General features: G+C 34.8%; 1 protein-coding gene across 2 annotated transcripts in view; it reads left to right on the top strand.

Moving 5' to 3' along the window:
- The window catches only part of LOC150095602 (cysteine protease ATG4C-like), a 158,926-nt gene that overhangs the window by 20,453 nt on the left and 115,889 nt on the right, over positions 1–22,584 (top strand). For both annotated transcript variants that reach the window (XM_090409877.1, XM_090409878.1), the window contains exons 2-3: positions 4,849–4,932; positions 18,386–18,601. In XM_090409877.1, coding sequence (XP_090266003.1) covers positions 4,849–4,932; positions 18,386–18,601 — 300 coding nt within the window. The remainder of the gene's footprint in view (positions 1–4,848; positions 4,933–18,385; positions 18,602–22,584) is intronic.

A 22,584-nucleotide genomic window follows, 5' to 3' on the forward strand; every position in this document is an offset into this window, starting at 1 on the left:
GTCATGGAATGACAATACCGTCACCGTTTTTTGCTAACGATTTTGTAATTATGTTTTGGCAAAAAAAAATCCCCCACACTGATAAAAACTGGTAGCGCACAACATTTACAGCCTCTCTTACTCGAATAATTACTCATATATATTTAATTATTCCTAGAAAACTTATCCCAATCAGGAGCTCTTCTTATACATGTCACTGCGCTTCAAGATGTTATAGCAAATCTACCTCTCCAAAGGGGATGAAGTTAATCCTTAGGGGGGTGGGAAATTGATCATGATCTCTCTTTAACAAACCCCTGCTGATACCCACAGAGAATACTGCTGTTATCAACCTATTTCTGTATCCTACTTCTTATGAAACTCTCTCACTCCAGTATCTTTACAGCTCCAGATATACAGACTGGCCTATAATTCGAAGCTACTTTCTTATCACCACCTTCATGCAGTGGAACAATTTTCCCATCCTTCTACTCCTCTGTAACTTGTGCTGTTATAAGACTTATTAAAGGCATGCCAGTGCTACTGCCAGTTCCCTGGAACATTCCCTTCAGATGCATGGTGATATGTCATCAAATCCTATCACCTTATTGACATCAAGGTTACTTATTTCCTCAAATCATCCTCAACAGATTCCCTAACAGTCAGTATTGTTCTACACTAATAGAGACAGGTACATCAATTCCAATCATTAGTGGAACACCAATTGTTAGATGGAACCTTTGCAGATCCAACCTGAATATATTTGAAAAACAAATTGAGCAAATCATTACAGCAATACCACCCACCCCTAATTGCTATCCCAGATTTGTTAAACTAATCAAAACTGCAGCCAAAGCCTCTATTCCTAGAGACTACAGAAAACAATACATCCCATGCTGGAATAGGGATACCAAGGAACTTTTAGCCAAATATAAAAAAACCGAAGACCCTATTATTGCCAAGGAGCTCATAGCAACAACAGAAAGGAAAGATGGTTCTCAATCATCCATGAACTTGACTTCACTAAATCTAGCCAGAAAAGCTGGTCACTTCTGAGAAAATGGGGGGAGGGGGCAGAACCGACTACATACAAACCACCAGAGATGACTCCTGATTAAATGGCTAACCGCTTACTGAAAACCTCCAAGATAAGTTCCAGCTCTATCAGGAAAATAACTGTGCAATCTTCCATCAGAAAAAATCTGAAGATGGCCTCCGAGCTTTCTGAACTTGTACAGCTAGTTTCTCTTGCAGAGGTGCAGGAAGCCTTAAAACTCACCAAGAATGGCATTGCCGCAGGAGTGGATGGTATCCTCCCCAAGTTTCTAAAACATCTCAGCCAACAATGTCAAATATGGTGGGAAGCCAAAATAATTGCTGTGCCAAACCAGGGAAAGATCCAACTAATGTCAAAAATCTACTACTTATCTCCTTGCTTTGCTCCACCTTTAAGCTCTTTGAACGAATTCTCCTTAAAAGAATTTCTCCACTTCTAATAACATTTATATTATTATTAAATAACATTTTCTACCCATCGAAAGAGGGTACTCTCGATTGAACAAGCTGGCTTCAGGACGCAAAGAAGTTGCTTTGACCAGGTTCTGGCCCTGACAAACACAGATTAAAGCAGGCTTACAGAAGAAACTTAAATCCAAAGTCACTTTCATCGACATAACATCAGCTTATGACACGGTCTGGATCAGGGGCCTCCTCCTCCTAAAGCATAGCAATATCATAAGGTGTAAAACAACTTTTCAGCTTTTTGAATCCATTCTCTCCAACAGAAAGATCCAGGTCCATATTGGTGGAAAAAGAGCATGCCCAGATTCTTCCACAGGGCTCTGTGTTATCTCCTTTACTATTTAACATCTACATGTCTGACTTACCACATACCAGCTCAAGCAAATATATGTATGCTGATGATCTCGCTATCCTACACCAGTCTACCTCCTTTGCCAACCTGGAAACAACCTTGAACACAGACCTGAACATCCTGGGGGTGTACTTCAAGCAGTGGTACCTGAAGCCAAATCAAACAAATTCTGTGTCCACAGCATTCCACCTGAACAACACAGAGGTGAATCGACACCTTAACCTCTCTTTCTGTGACAAAATGGTAGAACATGAGCCTCGCCCGAAATACCTTGGAGTGATCCTGGACAGAAGTCTAACCTATAAAAGGCACATCACCAACCTGTCCAGCAAAGTTAAAATGAGAAATAATATCATCTTACGGCTTGCTGGAACAGCCTAGAGTTGTGGTGCTGATGTCTTAAGGTTGTCTGCACTACCCCTTGCATTCTCTGCAGCAGAATACTGTGCCCCTGTCCGGGAAAGAAATGTGCACACTAACATTATAGACACCCAGCTAAATAACCATATGCACAATTAGTGGGACACTGAGAAGCATCCCTCTCCCGTGGCTGCCTGTCCTATCTAACATTGCTCCACCAAATATACTGAGAAGACAAGCCTCTATTAAAGTATTTAATGAAGTAATGAGCAACCCACTCCTGCACCAGACTGTCATAAATCCACCTAGTACTCATCTAAAATCACAAAACCTTTCTAGTCCATGGATGAACTATCTTCAGCTACCTTACCATCAATAGCTGACATGTGGAGAGAACATTGGTCCAACAATCTTCCAACAAATGGTTTCCTGGTTGAAGATCTCTCTGCTCTGCAGCCTGGTTTTGCCCTTCCTAGGAAAACTTGGTCATCTATCAACAGGATCAGAACTAACCAGGGCAGATGTGGCTGCCTACTGCATAAATGGAGACTATCAGACCACTCTTATTGTGACTTCCCCTGTGGCCCAGACGATCTCTCATATTGTGAATGACTGCCTGCCAATTTTATGGTGGTGGCCTCCAGAACATCCACGAGGTGACAGATGAGGCCATGGATTGGCTTTCTAGTCTGGACATTGACCTGTAGCTGCTTTTGCCATAAGAATAAATAAATTCCTGAAATACCTCCTGCTGATTCGCAATTAAGCCATCCTCTACAGTTATGTTCCTCATGATTCCACCCTGATCAGGATGAAACACCCTTATAAATTGAACGCTGATTACTTCAACAATGTCTTCTGCATTAGTTACTATTCTGCCATTTTCATCCATTAACATCATCTTACCCTGATCATTTTCCCTTCTGCTTGCCACATTATCTAAAATAAACTTTCTAGGGTTTTTCTTTGTCTGATTTGTCAATTTCTGCTCATACTGCACTTTTGTTTTCCTTACTGAGTCACTCTCTTTGCTTGTTCTTTATACTCTTCATGTTATTGATTATTTCCATTATTCACCTTATAGTGCCTCCAAAGCATGCTTAAGCTCCCTATTCATCCATTTTACACCTACTTTATTTAGCCTTTTGGCCTTCAGAATACATTCATGCATTGATGCTGTTATGTATTTATTTCCTTACCACTCAACTCCTCATTCCATGCTATAACTCTAAGCTTGTCATAATCACCAAACTTAACTTATAACTCCACATATATCCTTTTCTCATAAAAGTCTACATTATGGCTAACCAACCCAGGTGATCACTTGATCACTCTCACCAACTGGAGGAAAGTGCGAAATCCCACTCAGAATTGAGTCCTCTGATGATCTATAATGATCAGATGATCAGATCTATAACTGTAGATTGTCTCATGCCCTCCTTTACATGCTGCCTGAGATAGTTATCTCTCAAGAACTCGAGAAATTCATTTTCCTTATTCCCAAATGCTATTTCTTCATTTCAACCTATACTGCCATACTAAAATCACACATAATAATTATCCTTCCTTTGTTCACTAATCCAAGTTGTATATACATTTCTTCATCACCACCTTCCACATTCCCAAGCCTATAGCAACATGCAACTAAATATGTATTCCCCTCAACCTCCACATTACACCATACTGCCTCATAACCATTGCCACTAATTCCCTCTTTACTGTCTACCTTATGTGGACATAATTCTCCCTGCTGTTATCAGCACTCCCCTTCCCTTCTTGTCCTTTCTATCTTCGTGAAAAATCCTGTATCCTTCCATTTCTATTCCCGTTAGAGTATCATCTTCATTCAACCATGTTTCACTTATTCCAATGATTTTGAGGGTGAATAAACTCAGTGAAACCATTTCGTCTCCCTTATTTCTGATACTTCTGGCATTTGTAAACAAAGACAGTAATTCATTCTTATATCTAATAACCAGTCCTATCCAAGCCACTTGTTGGTTATGATTTACCCACCACACCTGCCCAATCACCTTTGTACCACTTACCACATACATCTGCTGTCTTATCTTCCTCACCCACATTGCAATATACTCCGTCTTCATATGCACATTCACTGCCACTTTCAACATCCACTCTTCCTGTGCCATGTGTGCCTGTCCATTTCCCTGTTCCTCTTGCATTCCCATTCTCTCTTCATCTCTCATACTATTACTGTTTCCGCTGCCAAGCGCTTCTGTCTCTTCAATACCATTCTCCTGATTTTTCACACTATCTCTTACTTCTGATCTCCTGATTTTTCACACTATCTCTTACTTCTGATCTCCTGCATGCATCACACACTGTACTTCCATCCAGCAACACTTCCTCCAGTGCACGCACTCCAAAGCCATTCGAATGCAACTCATCACATTTGTACAATTTTATTCTTCCCTCACACACACACACACACACACACACACACACACACACACACATTGTGTGTGCGGATGTATGGTGTGTGTGTCAGTATATGAATGATGTGAAATTTAATTATTTAGTCAACATGAAAAAAAAAAATTGCATTACTGTTTTTCACTTTATGTGATGACTAATTTCTATTTCCTGCATTACATGAATCAACTTTTCTCTTTCAGGTTGGAGGGTGAAAAGAGATGCAAATTTTAGAAGCGATTCCCCAGTGTGGTTTCTTGGTAAATGTTACCATCCCAAATTAAATGGTAATCTATTTGTTCACACAAGAACAATTTCTGTGATTCCCTTTATTGGTGCATTTTCATTTAAAATTTTGCAATAAATAATTACTTATATATACAATATAATACATTCATTTTTCAGTTATCTGGCTCTTGATTAATTGTTGACCTAATTTTGTCTTTTGATCAGGACAGCTTAATTATGCAGTAATCATTAGAAGAATGGTGATAGTTCTGCATTTTGTGGCTCTTACTTTTTTTTTTTTTTTTTATTTCTTTATTTTGAAAGACATTTTTTTAAATGTATAAACATGTTAGTTAAATTATATTGTATTCAGTGGTTAGTTGAGTTGTTTGAAAATTTAGATAAAATACAAGGTGTCTTAAAAGTTACTTCATATTTTTGTAAAATTCAGTTAATTTGAGGTGATTGTTTAATAGCATGATTACAGATTTATTTTTATGCAAAATCTAAGTTTGAAACTGAAAACAAATATTATATTAAAAGGTCAAGACTTGAATTATTGCTTTCCACGCGTGCTATATCAGTGTCCCTGCAAATTTCAAATCACTCAGCCACATTGCAGAAAATATTCGCAAGTGTTTTGGGGGTAATTTCATGTACTGCCTCCCAAATACATTTTTTAAGATTAGATGCTTTGAACCCTTTTGCGATAAGCCTTTGATTTTATGAAACCCTAAGCAAAAAAAAAATCTATGGGAGTTAAATCTAGAAAATGCACTTCCCAAGATCTAAGTCCCCCATGCCTGATCCATTGATTCAGAAAGTGCCTCTTGAACTGCTGTAGTGTAATGACATAATGCTCCATCTTGCTGAAACACTATACTTTCAAGGACACCATCATCAAGAAGTTGGTGTTCAAGAAACTGGTGAAGCATACCAAGGCACACAGTTCTTGTGACTGTTGCTTCTACAAAAGAAGTCTATAAATTATTGATTTCATCATCCTGAGCCTCAAGTTTACTTTAGGAAGTCTCTTTGTCATTGTGGCAACTTAGGTGATTTTTTGTAAGCTTCCTGGTTTTCCCTTTCAGTTGTTTCCGACCGTAGGTGACTTTGGCATTGCCCACAAAGTATTCCTAGTGAGATTTTTACAGGGTAGTTCACCAATGCTTCCCCCCCCCCAATTTTATCCAGGCTCGGGACTGGCATATGGCTAGGACGTATTCATGACTGTAATCCATGTGTGTTCATGGGGTCGGTTTGCCTGTTCTTGGGGATGAAAAACCCGAGTTTCTGGTGAACCCCCACCTCCATATGAGACAGGCTAACTCATCTTTAGTCGAAAGAGACCAGATAAAGGTTCCTCACGTCACTGACAGGAATCAAACCCAGGTCTTCCTGACCAAAGGGCTTCGTCTACACTGACCGAGCTAGAGGCTCTTTGGATGCCTAGATATGACAATTATGTTGATGTGGTCCATTAAGCTGTTATTTTTGGATTTGATTGACAATTTCTGCACACATTGCTGCTTGAAATGGATAATCTTTATGTCAGTCATACAACAGTTGGATGTAGTATGTTTTTATATATATATATATATATATATATATATATATATATATATCAGTGTTGAATGCAAAATTCTGTAAACTGATATCTTGTGTATGTTTAGTGTTTTTGAGATCTCTCTCTCTAACTAATAATGTTGAATTCTCTTTGAACATTTCTTGAACTAGTTCAGTACTTTCACGTGCTGTCCTTCGGCATCCTCTTCTCTCCTCATCACACACAAATCCAGTTCTTTTAAATTTATTCACCAAGAAAATACAAAAAAAAACAATGATTCTTCTTTATAATAAAACAGAAATGTTGATTTAAACATTCGATTTATTCATGTTCGTACAACTTTTAACTTTTATAGTTACAATATGGATGCAACAACTTGCGATAATATAATTACAATAATAAAACTTTATATCACAATTAGAATGTTAGATCAGATCCTGATCAATTGTAAATTATATTTGTGCTTTCATTGTTAATTTATAGCACGCTGTGGGTAGCCTGCTGAAAAAAATTTAATTCTATTGGCTAGCAGCTGTTCACATGATGTGCAGCATATGCGCCCATGTGAATCCAGGCTACAAGGGTTTATAATTGCCCTACAGTCAATCAGTGATCTCTGAAGCACATGTAGTGCGCCGAACACGATCCATTGACAACCTTGCAATGTTAATCTAGCTGTGAGAGGATCCCTTTCACAGTAATGCAGCAATTATATAAAAACATTTTTATAAAAATTGTTATTAATAATATATTTATTCACCCAAACAATATCGCTTTCTAAGACAACAAGAAAAAGAAAAAATGCTGATGAGGGGAGAAAATTTCAAGAAAAATGGGAATTGAATTACTTCTGCACTGAAACAAAAGATAAAACTGTGTGCATTATTTATAACGAAACAATTAGTGTCGCCAAAAATATGATATAAAAAGGCACTACGATAAAATTTACAAAGAACAATATTCATGCTTTGAGGGTAAACTGAAAGAAGAAAAATTAAAAAGTATGAAGAATTCTCTTCAAAGTCAGCAACAAGTATTTTCAAAAATTATGAAAGACAATGAATCAGTAGTGAGAGCCAGTTTTGAAATCAGCTATTTATCAGCAAAACATTCCAAACCTTTTAGTGACGGTTCCTTGGTTAAGGAGTGTATGATAAAAGCAGCCGAAAACATCTGTCCCAAAAATGTGCAAGTATTTTGTGATATTTCTTTGTCCAGAAATACTATTATCGAAAGAATAACCAAAATGGCATATAATCTGCGTGACCAGTTGTAAGAAATATCTATAAATGTACAATGCTTTTCAGTTGCACTTGGCAAAAGTTTTGATATTCATGGCATGGCTCAAATTGCTCTGTTTCTTCGGGCTTGTGATGACAGTATGAATACTAAAGAGTTCTTGGAAATGATACCCATTTGTGGAACTGCTACAGGAAAAGACATTTATGATGCCTTGTGGAGCATTTTGGAAAAATACCAACTTCTTCTGAACAGGCTCATAGTTGTGACAATCGATGGTGCTCCAGTAATGACAGGCAAAAATAAAGGTTTTGTACCAAGACTTGCAGCAAAGTTAAAGGAAATGTATCCAGACATTCCAAAACTGCAATCTTTCCACTGCATTATTCATCAGCAGGTCCTGTGCTCCAAAGTGTTGGAAATGAGCAGCATACTCAAGCCTTCAACAAATACTGTGAACTTCATCCGATCCAGAGGCCTCACTCACCGCCAGTTTGCACAATTTCTTAATGACTTGAAGAGTGAATTTGAAGGGCTACCTTACACAGAGATTTGTTGGTTATCTTGTCATAAGGTTCTAGAAAGCTTTTTTTTACTTTTAGAGGAGATCAAATTGTTCCTAGAAATGAAAAATCATGATGTTGCATTTCTAGCATTCTTAGTTGATAAGACATTTGAATGATTTAAATGCCAGACTTCAGGGGAAAGATCAGTTAATAACACACATGTATGATGCACTGGCAAGTTTTAGATGTAAGTTGGTTTTGTTTCAAAATCATTTAAAAGAGAATATTCTAAATGACTTTCCTACAGTTGAACAATAGGAACAGTTGAACAGTAGGAATCAAAGTTTTACGTTTTCTTAATATTTTCCCAAACTAGAAAAAGATTAAAGAAGAATTAGATAGGCAATTAAAGATTTTAAGGAGCAAGAAGAAGAAGTTTTTCTTATTTTACTGGTCCTTTAATTTCGAAAAAGCTCCTATTTGTATTCAAATGGAACTTATTGATTTCCAAAATGATTCCATTCTAAAAGAGAAATACCAAGAAGTTGGTGTTCCAAAAATATGCACTTATTTAGGTCAAAAATATCTGGAAATAAAAAGTTTGCAGCAAATATTCTATGTTATTTTGGAAGCACCTATTTATGTGAACAATTATTCTTATGTATGAAAGGCAACAAAAAAGCCCACAGATCAAGACTAACTGATATCAATCTTTCTGCCATAATGAAAATCATATGCCCTTAATCTTTGAGTCCAAATTTTGACAAGCTGGTTAACAATAAACATTGTCAAGTGTTGGGAAAAAATAAAGTACTACAATTAAATTACTTAAAATTATTATAATTATATTATGAAGTATATATTTTTTTATCCCAAAATATTATCATTGACATTTAAAAAATTCTCCAAAATAGAAGTATTTTATTTCAACACAAACACAAAAAATTTGAATCAAACAGGAGACTCTGTAAATGTTTGTGATGGTTATTAATGAGACTTTATACTTTTTTAGACTGTATAAATATTTGATTTGTCCAAATAAAATTTAATTTCGGTTTAGTTTGGATTTCAATGCTATATGTTGTAAATATTAATATAATAAAAGTATTCTTTATTTTTTTTGAGTTGTCATAATCATTATACTATTATTTTATATGTCTTGTAATGACTAGAATAAATAAAGTTTTCATTATTATTTTTCCAGTTTATTTATACTCATTCTTTCACTTCCCTGTGATTCTAATTAGTGCAGCTTTTTTATTTTAGTTGGAAAATTTTTTGCAACCCACTTCAGATGCACTTTTGTGGCAAATGACTCACAGTCCAATTGAGTTTGACACTCCTGCTTTAAAGTGTTTCATTATTATAATACTTTATATTAATTATAATATTATAAAAACAGTATTATAATATATTTATCCTATGAACTTGCCATTTATGAATATTCACTATACTGAAACATTTCTTCTAATATCTTCACATTTATGAAGCAAATTTTTGCTAGAATATTTGTCATATCTGAATACTGAGGAATACACATAAATATACAGAATATTCACTATTTATGCTGCTGTTGGTGGCACTGTAATCTGCTGGTATTCACTTCTAATGATCGAGATTATTTTGCATTATTTCCTACATACCAAAAATAAAATAAAAAAATAAAATGTGCATTTATTTATTTATAAGATTTATATTTAATTTATTTATATATTAACTTTCAGATAGTTTTTAATGACTTCTTTTTTTTGGTTAAGGTGGTATTTATCCATAAATACTATCTTAATATATATGTGTGTGTGTGAATGAAATATATGTATAGTATCATTGCAGTTAAATTAACTTCTCTCAGAAATTCCTTGAAAAACTCATTAAATCTTATAAAAAAAATTTCTTTTCTTCTATATCCCCCCTCCCTTCAACATTCATGCCATTAATACTAACTTAAATTATGTGTATCATCACCATCAGGCATCTGAACGTTCTGTTTTTGACTTATCTCCAAATCTCTGCCAAAACAACATTGGGCCCGTCTTAACTGTCCAAATTATATCTATGATTCCTTCTGCCACAAAGGAGGTACTTGTATGAGCTGATATTCCTTGCCAAAGGATGCCTAATCTAGAATCTCCTTATTTTGGCCTTCTTTCTGACCTTATAACGACCTTACTTCATTTTTTATTATTCATCTTATTAACCAAATTTCCAAACAGTGAATTCATCTTCCTTGATGACTTTCATGTTCACAAATCAAACTAGTTTTCCATTTCTCCATTTCCATCGACCAAGCTGAAAGAGAGGTAGTGATTTTTGCTATAAGCAGTTATCTGAAATCATTCATTTCCCTACCAGAATTCCTGACAATCCTCTTCACTCACTTGACGCTCCAGATCTTTTCTTAATTAGTTCTTCCAGGTGTGCTGTTGAGATGACTGCTACTCTTAGTAATTCAGATCAGTCTCATCCAAGTTTCATCTCTGGTGGAATGCCCTTTCCTCAGTCATTCACATCCTCATATACTTTGGCACTACACTGATGCTAAATGGGAAATCTTAAATTCATTTAGAATTTCCTTTCCATGGTCAGGCTACCTTTTCCATCCTCCAGATCCAAATGCTTGTTGTAATCTTGTTACAGAAATAATCCATGTTGGAATGGAGGCTTTATTCCTCACTCTGTTCAGAATTCCCATCTTATATCTAAGCCATTGTTTTCCATTGGTAATACCTCTAGGAAAAGAAAACAGCCTCTCATCCTAAGTGAATTGAGACAAAAATCCCAGTTTTGTTCATAGCTTACATAGTTGCCCAGAACTCTTGTAAAACTAAAACCATCATTAAAAGGTCTAAATCTGACTCTGATATGGCTAAATGTAGAAAACTCACAAACTGTGCTGATGGCAATCATGCTTTCTGGTCCTTTGTCAAAGCTGTTGTGTACAGCTTTTGTTTGTGTGCTTCCTCCTCTTTCTCACCCTAATGGTAGCATTGTATCATTCCCTAGAGATATGCTGATGTCCTGGCTTCATTCCTCTCTTCCAACTCCTCCATGAATGCCAAGGTATATAATCTCTTTCTTTATCTAGAACATTGCATCGCATCCCTCCTGTAGAATTCCATTAGAAAGGCATCAGATGATTCGAAAAACCAGAATACAAAAAAGGCTGTTAGTCCAGATGGAATCCCATCAAGACTAGCAGTCTTTTTGGTATGCAGGTTTTATCAAGAGATGTGCACCTAAACTAACACCTTATTTATCATCTGTGTACTATATTACACTCAGCTGGTGTCCACCCTACAGCATAGAAGCAAGTCCATATACAGCCAATTCCTTAAAAACTGATAAATGATCTACCATTTGGACAAAACTAATATATTAGTTTGGTCCAAAGTAATAGAAAATGTTATAAATAGTCAACTTCTTTTAGATTTGAAGAACTGTTAGCTAATTAGTGACAACCAGTATGTATTTTGCCAATCTAATTACACATGAGATATTCTGGCCTACATCACTCACCTTTGAGCATGCATCATGGAAAGGTCTGGAGAAACTTGTGCTGTTGCACTTGACATTTCCAGGGCATAGGATCTGGCATTAGTGGCTTCTCAACAAATTACCATTATCATTAATAACCACCTAAATGCAAATACAGATGAAATATGACAATTCACTTAAACTTCACATTCATGTTATTTCATAGTAGTATTGCAGTTATAATGGATCTTTTGCATCTCTGGCAATCTTGGTGTATATACACATCATGATGAGTTTGGTTGTTAAGAAAAATGTTATTAAACCTGATATACAAACAGAGAATAATAGACTTAGTTCTTTACAATTCTGAACAATGTAATTCTCTTAAATAAATCTGATGATTGCTGTAACAAATTTATAAAAATCATTAATGATAAAAATTAAATAAAACTCTGAAAATATGCAATAAACAGAAAACATCAATTTCATTCTCAGTACTGAACCTCAAGAACAGATACCCTTTTAGTATATAAGCACAATTTTTAGTGAATGCTGCAGACTGAATTGGAATAGATAATAGAATAAGTAATACTGGTATGGTAGAGAAACCAGGTTGAAAATATTTATAATATAATATTTATAATGTTAACAAGAGAGAAATCAATCACCCAAGATCCCAAATTAGTAATATATGAGATGGTAATAAAACCATTTGGAACATATGATTTGAGAGTTAGATCAGAAATATAATATTTGTTCAAAGACAAGAAACTAAGATATCAGAAAAGTATTGGCATTATTAATATTTCAAGGATGTGTAAGGAGAGTCAATGTAAGATGGCTTCATCACATGGATGTCACTTAAACAGAATGGGAGATGAAAGTTTAGAAAAACAGATGTTCAGAGCAAAAATGACTGTCATCCTTTCTTTGTTTTTTTATACCATGGCACTATGCTAAGCTATCTCCTGTGTTAGTCATGATTACCATTCATGGTTCCACATATACCCCCCATAATTGAAGATTCTATATCCTTAGACACTTCTCAGGTCAAAACATGCACTCTTCCAGTTGGAGGCAAAGTAGCATTTGTTATGAATAAATTCTTAGATGCTATCGCCAAATCCAGCACTCTCAAACATTGGGTCCCCATCATCACTTGCTGTGTTCGCTAATTTTCTCTCATTAGATGGATAAATTCCATTTCTTTGCTCCTATGAGCCCTTTCTTCCTTCTAATTTATGTTCCCATAGTTCCATAATGATTACTCAGTTTCATTTAATTTACACATTAATGATATAGGAAATAATTTGAATCTCATTGTCTCATTGTTTGATGATGAGCAATCTCATTGTTTGATGATAATGCAAAACTAGGGAGGTCAAGCAATATAAAGATCTTGCAGGATGATTTAAATGAACTGACATTGTGGGCATGATATAATGGTTGTCAGTTTAATGTGGCAGAGTGAAAGTTTGTTCACTTTGGGATGAAAAGATTTACATGTAATCATGGAACTAGATTGCAGAAAATTGAGGTTAGGGATTTGTGGGTGATGGGGAACAGGAGTTGAATTTTGGAAGCATAATACAATGCAGACAAAATAGTTCAAAGGATCACTTGAATTTTGAAGAAAACCTTGACAAGTGAGTGAGGTTATTATTCCTTTATAAGTTGATATGACCACATCTGAACTCCTGTGCACAGATTTGGTCACCTAGGTTTTGTGGTTACAAAATCTAAATTTTGTTAAGTTTAGTTGATTGGTGGAATAGAGGGAATATGATTGATATAAACATATGTCACTAAAGGGATTTTATAGGATTGATGCAGAAGAAATGTTTCAATTCATAGGAGAACCGGGGGCCATCCATACTTTTCATGTTTTGTATTGAACTGGAAGTTGTTAGCAAGGACATGAGAACTAGGTTTTTTTTGCATGGTTAGTGGTAAATGAATGGACCAATTGCTAGAGGCAGCCTGCATAATAAGTTGTGCTTTGTATAGGCAGAACAATGGTTTAATTTGAACCCTGATACTAAGATGCTTTGAGCTAAGGATGATTTATCCAAATGTGAACTCTGAAAAGGCATTACCATAAAAGGTTTCATGCATTGACATATTAATGCATAATGTGTCCATTCTTTCTCTGCATGAGTAACCTTCTCATAGTATGTTCTATGTGTATTCAACACTTGAAGAATAAATACCCATCTGCTTTTTATATGCAGTCTTCCCATATATATATATATATATATATAAGATCTGGTTATCTTTAATCCCTAAATAGGAGCACTAAGATATTTACATCTTTAAATCACTAAGTGGAATAGCTTTAATATTAATGTTTCTTGGCGTAAATATGTAGTTGGGGATGAGTGATCAGAACCTTTATCTTTTCTTTTCTTTTTTTTTTTTTTTTAACTCCAGGATTTCTTAGTAGCTGTGTGCAGTGGTTATCTCATCTTCCCTTTTGCCTATTAAGCTCCCAAATGTCATGGCCAACTAATTTTGCTTGATATAAACCAAATTGCATGCTCTTATAGGACAGTTAATCTTATCTGAATACTGAAGTGTTCTATGCCTGTCATTACTTGTGTTCTTTAGTCAGTTTTTGCCTGTTATGTGAGATGCTATTCAGGTGAGGAAAAAATGACACCTATATGAGATCGATTTACCTTGGGTTGCAAATCCCTTATAAGAAGGTTTTTCATATCCAAACAGGATTTCAACCCAGGACTTTTTCCATCTAAAGGACACTGTTGGTACTGATTGTACTATGAGTGTTCTCTAATATTCATATGTTTGTTTTATTTTTAAAAAAAAATGTCAGTCTAAAGTTAAATAGTTAATACAAACCTTATCATAAAAGTATGAACTGAATTGATTGGCTGATTGACTTACAGAGGACTAAAAGAGAATTGTATATCTGTAAAGGTGTCCCTTTTATGGGCTCTGGTGATTCCAAATGCAGAAAATTCAAATAGTTCAGAATGAAGATATTATCAGTTTATCCTGTATGGATATACAAGTGAACAAATATTCAAAAGTTACATTCAATATAACTTTTGAATATTATAGAAATAATATGGATATGAAGCATATATTTTTGGTGTATTTTATCTGTGTGACCATTTGGGTGGTTAATGAAGTTGAACAAATTGGATTTAAGAGTAAGAATTGCAATAACATTGCAACGTCAATCTTCACACCAAATACTGAAAAACGTGTTGACACCATTTTTTATATTAATTTGATAAGTACAAGAAATTGTACACTTCAAATATTTTTGTTTATTTTTGAAGATAGCTAAACATACTTATGTTAAAGTCACATATGTACTTTTAGCTAATAGTCATTTGATTCTTATTGTAGCAGACGATTTATAGTTTCCTTCTGCATCATCACATTAAAATACAGTATGACACAAAAAAAAAAGTACTGAATAACTAAACAGTATGTGTTAGGGAGTAAACAGGTTTATTAACAAAGAAATATATACAGGGTGTTCGGGATAAATTTGACATATTTATAATTAATTATATTTTTCCGTAAGTTACATGTATTAACACACACTTCTCTTCATTTAAAAGGTTGGACCCTTCTTCATTCATATACAAGATGTCAGAAAGGATGGTTAGCTGGAACCCACCTGAATCATGGAAGAGAATAACTTGTATCATGATGATTCGTGCCGGCCATCAAAATAAGGATATTTCGACTGCTGCCCAATGCTCCCTGAATACAAAAACACAACACGCAGAATAACAGATGGCTTGCATACAGTACAAAGGACATTCCTCGTGTAATGCAGACTAAATTTCCCCAAACTGTGATGGTTTTCGGATGTGTATCCTCTGAAGGCAATGTGATGCCTCCGCATTTTTTCCAAGAGGGCCTCAGGTTGACTTCAGATGGCTACGTGGAGTTGCTAAACACTGTAGTCAAGCCCTGGATAACAAGGGTAGCCAATGGTAGGCCGTATGTATGGCAGCAGGATTCGGCCCCTTGCCACACCTCTGGGAAAAGTCAAAAATGGTTGTCTGAAAATTTCTACGACTTCACCAGTCCAAATGTTTGGCCTCCAAACTCCCCAGACCTTAACCCCATGGATTATTTTGTATGGGGCGCAGTTGAAAAAGACACCAATCGCACTTCCAGTAATACAAAAGCCCAGTTAATGGATAAAATTAAAACAGTTTTTGCGGCCCTTCCCAGGGAGACTGTAGCATCAGCTTGTTCGAGGTTCCGAAGCAGGATTGAAGCTGTGATCGATGCTAATGGTGGTTATTTTGAGTAAATCTTGTTGATAGTATTGTAATTAACTCTGCCTGTAATGTTTTTTGTCAATTCATTAAATTTAATAGATACAAAGAAGATTTTCTTTTTCCTTACGAAACTGTCAAATTTATCCCGAACACCCTGTATATTTACACCTGATGGTATGTACATCCACAACTATCAGTGGAATCTTGGTTGAATAAAGCATTAATGGCAGTAGATTCATACTGCCATTAATGCTTAGTTCATCAGGGTTTGAAGGTGGGTCATGGTGGAATACCTATTCCTTCGACTTACCCGAAATGAAGGCATCAAGCGATGTGAGATTAGGAGAACGTGAAGAGTATGGGAATTCTGTGAACCTCAAAATGAGGCTGCCGGGAAATGTTCTGATAAATAGGCTATAGAACCACATGATGTCTGACTGGTTGTTCTGTCCTGTTGGAATACCTGTGCATGAAATGGAATGTTTTTTTGCATGACAAATCCTAGGTGAATGGAACCAGCATTCTTGATGTAGCATTTGCTATTCAAGTTCACGGTTACACTGCCCTCTTTAGTGAAGTAGGACTCAATTATGTCATGGCTGGAAACCACACACTCTGCAGTGACCTTCTTGTTGTGAAGAGGTTTAAGTCTTGAGAAACCAAGAAACCTATACATTTATCTGTTTACATGACCACTTAGATGGAAATATGCTTCACCCAAGAACTAAACATTATGGAGGAAGGATGGATCTTCATAGACATTGGCCAGCATGCATACATAGTATTCTCGCTGTGCAGTGTAATCAGTTGCTGTTAAACACTGACCCACCTGAATGATGTACAAAAAGGTGCTCTGCTCCTTAAGAATACCAAGGAAGTCACTACAGAGACTTCCTCGGTATATCTAGTTTTACTGCTGTTCGGCATTGACTATGTTTTGGAGACTATATAACACTTGTTTCAATACACGCTGTGATTTACATTTGTGTTAACAGTTCATGGTCTCTCCGAATGCCTTTTGCATTGCGACAGAACACTCCTGGTATGTCGGAACTTCTTGATTAAGGCAATGATGATGATGCTATTGCTTGGGGCATGCTTATGGAAACGATAAATAAACTGCTCACAAACATGTTGTAGGCTTTACTCTTCCAACTTCGTATGAATGCAAATAATGCTCAACAATAAACGTCTTTTCTTCCAACGTCAACACCATTGCTATAGCTAAGTGTAATATCATAGATGCTACATGTGCTCATCTATTAATGTGCATATAGTTGAATGCCATATCTCATATCACATGTACTGAAGGGGGGGGATGTCGACGTTCAGTGCTTTTTTTTTTTTTTTTTTTTTTTTTTTTTTTTTTTTTTTTTTTTTGCACCATAAATGTATTTGAGAATAGTGAAATCGCTTTAGCAATAAATATTAATCTTTAAGGAAACAAAATGTTTATACAAACCTCATGAGATTTACAACTTTTAGTTATTTCTTTCCATTTACTGAAATATTAGTATAATGCATTTAGAAATAGCTATGAATATAAAAGCAAAAATTTATGTGTAGTATAAGGCAGCATTTCCAAAACTTTTCTTACTATGGAACACTTCACAAATCCTGAAATTTTAACAGAATACCTTGGTTAGAGTCAAGTATCATCGGTCTTATACATCCAATGTAAAGCTAAGTGCACGCTATCGCCGAAGCAAGCTGTATTGCATCGCATTGACCTTGCTTGTGACCGCATATTTCCTAGAATAAATACCTTCATACTTCACTCGCACTCGGAGGCATTGACAACCGCAGGTGGCTAACTCAAGGCCAACGTGCACTGGCCTTAATACAATCCACACGCAAAGTGAGGAGCTCCTGATTTTCAAACATGTTTGAACTTGTTGCAGCATTTAAAATCATTCCAAGCTCATATTAATTTTGATAATTTTTCACAGAACACTTATTCACTTTCCGTGGAACACAGTATGGGAAACCCTGTCGTAAGGTAAGATTAAAAATGTTTTAAGTAGATCTCCCATGACCTTGATGTGGTATCAAAGCACTTCTGTTATACATATTTTCGATTATTTTCTTTCTTTGTAAAAAAAAAAAAAAAAAAAAAAAAAAAAAGTTGAATATTATATTTTCTACATTAATGTATATCTTAAAATAAGAATCACGTAAAAAAAAAAAAGTTTCAAATTAGTTTTCAAAACTGCTTTTTTTGTTGGCGATAAATCATCATATGGTTATTAGTACATGATAATTTATTCCATCAATTATTTCATATTACTAACAATTGATAAATCTGTAATGGTTTATTAATGGTAAGTTATTGTTTGTAGAGTTTTGAGATTAATGACATAATTTGTGACATAATTATTTCTCATTGGACCATCAAAAGGAATACAGAACTGTTTGTGTCATGTAATTGCATTTTATTTTATTTATTTATTTTTTGTAGATGAAGAAGAATCTTTGCTTAACCAGAAGTCATCACACAGTATTCTTAAGGCACGCTTTAAACAAGATTTAAGAAGTCGATTATGGCTTACTTATCGTTATAACTTCCCGCCTTTAATAGATTCAGATTTCACCACTGACAGTGGCTGGGGCTGTATGTTAAGAGCTGGGCAGATGATAATGGCCCAGTCCTTAATTTGCCATTTTCTTGGAAGAGGTTGGTAGACTTTATTTGAGATTTAAAGGTTTTATTTTGAAACCATGTATCATTATCTCTGATTTAGTATATCATGTAACATAACATTTCAGATTTCATGTTTAGAATTATCACCGTTCATGTGCTCCATATTTAATGATTATATCAGCCAATCTTGCTAACTTCTAGGTCCGTAAATGAAGTCGCATTATTACTCTTGCCTCTAGCAGTGCTGCATCTTCTGATAAATAAAATAAATATCCAGGAAGGTACAAGACTTGCATTGTTATGAGGTGATTCATATCAGGCAAACACTCAAATGTATTAGGGAGAACACAAAACGTGTGGAATGTAAAAGATTAGATAAATTACTGGTAGCTTGCCATCCTAGATACTTGCGAGTCATACAAATACTCTACATGTTTGTCTGACAGCTTTGCAATAAAGTTCCAAAATTTAGATGACATGATCCAAATTCCCCCCCCCCCCCCTACCCCAGTTGCAATGGAATTGAAGGAATGACTTAATAGGTTTGGGCAGCCTTAATGTGGGATTTTGACATTACAGAAACGGGTCTCTGGAGAGAGTTACAGTAATTTCAAATTGCAGTCACTTATGCACATGACTTGTCATACATTACTGGGATTCAGAGTGAACATCTATTTTATAGAGATATGCTCATTTAGGACTAGACTGTCTACAACAGTGGCGGCCCGTACATAAGCACTGCGACATTGCAGTACCCCCAAGAAAACAAATGAAAAAATTAAATTTTGTTTGTGTTTATAAATAACAATGCTTACAACATTATATAAATGCAGTACAACATGTTAAAGGTTACAGCTTATGTTTTAACATTGATTGAATAGTTAATAATTGGAATTGTTCGATTAATGCTTTAGATTATGAAACAAATGCACTGCGATCTAACGCCGATATTTGTTTGCTCTTGTCATTGCACGTTACGTTATTCCCAACTGTAACTGCTCAAATGGCTGTGTATTTTTAGTAAGCTTACGTGCCTTATTTCTGTGAGATATGAAATGTTTATTATTGGTGCGTGTGCCTGGTGAACTATTTTTTATAAATCTTATTTTATTTTGTTAAAATAACATATAATTATTTGTTTATTATAGATACAAGGCTGAATTATGATGAGTGTCACTGTTGAAAATATAAAAAGAATAATATATTTTCAATTATCATTACATGAAACAAATGCACTGCGATCTAACGCCGATATTCGTTTGCTGTCATTGCATGTTACATCATTAGATACACTGCCGCTTGGGCAGTGTATCTTATGCCTGCGCTCATTATTTCTGTAAGATATGAAACGTTTATTATTGGTGCGTGTTCATGATGAACTATTTTTTTGTAAATCTTATTTTATTTTGTTAAAATAATATATAATTATTTATTTATTATAGATACAAGGTTGAATTATGATGAGTGTCACTATTGAAAATATGAAAAGAATTATATTTTTTCAATTATTGTTACACAAAACAAATGCACTGCAATCTAACGCTGATATTTGTTTGCACTTGTCATTGCTATTGATACGAAACATTTATTATTGGTTTTTGTTCGTGGTGAGGATGAAATATTTTTAGTAAAGCAATTTTTAATATGTAAATTTATTTATTAATAAATTCGTTATTGATTAGGGAAAAAAAGTGTTTTTTCTATATGCAGCACCCCCACTTAAAATTTTCACCGGCTGCCACTGGTCTACAACCTTTTTTTTTTTTTTTTTTTTTTTTACAGAATAATTTACCTAAAGTGACCTTCAATCCTGATAAAAACAGAAATAAAGTACAATAAAACATATGGATCCAATCCTAATAATAATGTGATATTTCTGCATGAAATATGTAAGCATCGTACATAATGCAACCCACATATGTAATTAAATGCTGCAGGGTCCCAGAAGAAGAAGGGTGAAAAGTTAGTCATTTTTTTTATCTTGATTTTGCAACACATCTGCCATTTGTTAGTATATTCAATTAAGTAAACACAAGCTGGAATATAATGAATTTAGTTTAATCCTTTATCCAGGTGAGGGCAAAAAGTTTGCACCTGAAGTATCTTCAGTACTGAGGCAACTCGTGGTAAATGTGGACCAAGCTCTCATCACTCCTTGTTTCAGTATCTCCCATAATGCTATGCATTAAGGGAAGGGCCACTACCCAGACCGGTTTCGACCTTTATTGAGGTAGTGTCAGTGGGAGCCAGACCTAGAAGTGGAGATACTAAGGCAGAAGCAATGAAGAAGTCATATTTACCTTCCATATTTAACTTCCAACAAGCTGGAATATGATTTTAATGACAAAATACAGTTCAGTATATTGTATATTTGAGTAAATTTATTAAATATCACATTCTTTAGAAAAGGATAATTGATTTAAATAATTACTTCATTGTGAAAATAATACAGGAAACGTGATTAATTAATCCATCAATTAATGCATGCTAATCGAAATCGCGTTAAGTGAATACAATAAACAATAGGAATAATTATAATTCATCAATAAGTTAGTGTAAATTTGGAAAAAAATTACAGTATAAGCTATATTGGAGGATAAAATCATCAAAGTTAATAAAAATCAATTGCTTAAATTTTTATTTAATGTCTAAACATTTGATTGAGCTACTTTTTTACAAAAAAATTAAGTAAAGATGTTTAAATAGTGGTCAACTTTTTCATCTTGTCATGCAATCTGCGATAGCTGGCAATCGCTTAATCTAGATTTTGGCAGACTTCGAAGCTTTGTTCCATATCAGAATCACCATCAAACAAAATTTCCTTAGTATACTCAAGGTGAATGAAAACTAGCTCAAGTTCTTTTGCAGTTAGCTTCTTAGTCATAACATTTTCTTCTTCTTTGCGCTATTCTTCTAGCTGAAGGAGATCATTCTTGCTTAACTGTTCTGAATGGGAATCGAGCAAGTTTCTCACATCTTCATTATCCGGTTCATTAAATTTTTGAACTGGATAATGAAGTTCAAGAATTTAAGTTCTTTTCCAGTTGTGCTGATTTCTTCAATAATGTTAGATCTTGGATTTTGCACACAATAAACTAACATAGGCTTGAGTTTAAAGTCGTCTTCTGCATTGCCTCCTAATAAAAGCGTAAGATGATCTTTAGATATTTTTTATCCTGGTTGAGATGCTTTAGTTTTAGCTAGGAAAATTTTTGTTGGCATATGCTTCCAATAGAGGTCAATTTCGTCGACGTTGAATATTTGACGATTGTCATAATCGCCCTCCAAAATTATCCTTTGCAGTTCTTCAGGAAACTTGGCTGCAGAATCTTTAGCATGAGCAGATTCCCTAGTTATTCTTACGTTATGCAATCCAGTTCAATTTTTAAAACGTCAAACCATGCTAAACTCGTGGTAAAGCTTTCACATCCCTCTTGAAATTTGGTCTCTTTTGAGGTAATGGATCGATGAGGTAAATATATTGAGAGTTTTTGCCTGAATATTCCCTGTACTAAGAGATATTCTTTTTTGGTTATAATCTTCAATCCAAAGTGATAGAAGACACTCCATCTCGATCATTAAATGGCTTCAATTTCAGGTGATCTGCATGCTTAAAGAAGCAGTAGCAACTTTTCCTTGTTCTTTGTATTTTTAGCTCTTATTTAATATAGTCCGAATTGTAGACTTGCTGTATCCCAGGTCTCGCACATTACTAGCCAGACTTTGTTTCTTAATGACTTCCAGCTTTTCTGCTCACTGCAGATTGGCCACAAAAAATTTCGCATAACATAAAAAAATCACGCTAACTGATTAGCTTAAAGTGGGAAATAGTATCATTTCACTCAATCGTGCTAACTGATTATCATGCATATTGAATTCGTGTTAAGCGAGGCTTTCCTGTAATGCTCTAAACATCAGAAGACCTAATATACTAGAGAAAAGAGATAAGAAAGTAATGTGGCTTTTAATTAACTTGCTTACTGCAAGTTAATTTAAAAAAAGATAAAGATCTAAGT

The sequence above is a fragment of the Typopeltis vanoorti genome, chromosome 20, assembly GCF_054136105.1.
Source record: "Typopeltis vanoorti isolate ZY-2024b chromosome 20, IOZ_Tvanoo_1.0, whole genome shotgun sequence".
NCBI classification, from domain to species: Eukaryota; Metazoa; Arthropoda; class Arachnida; order Uropygi; family Thelyphonidae; genus Typopeltis; species Typopeltis vanoorti.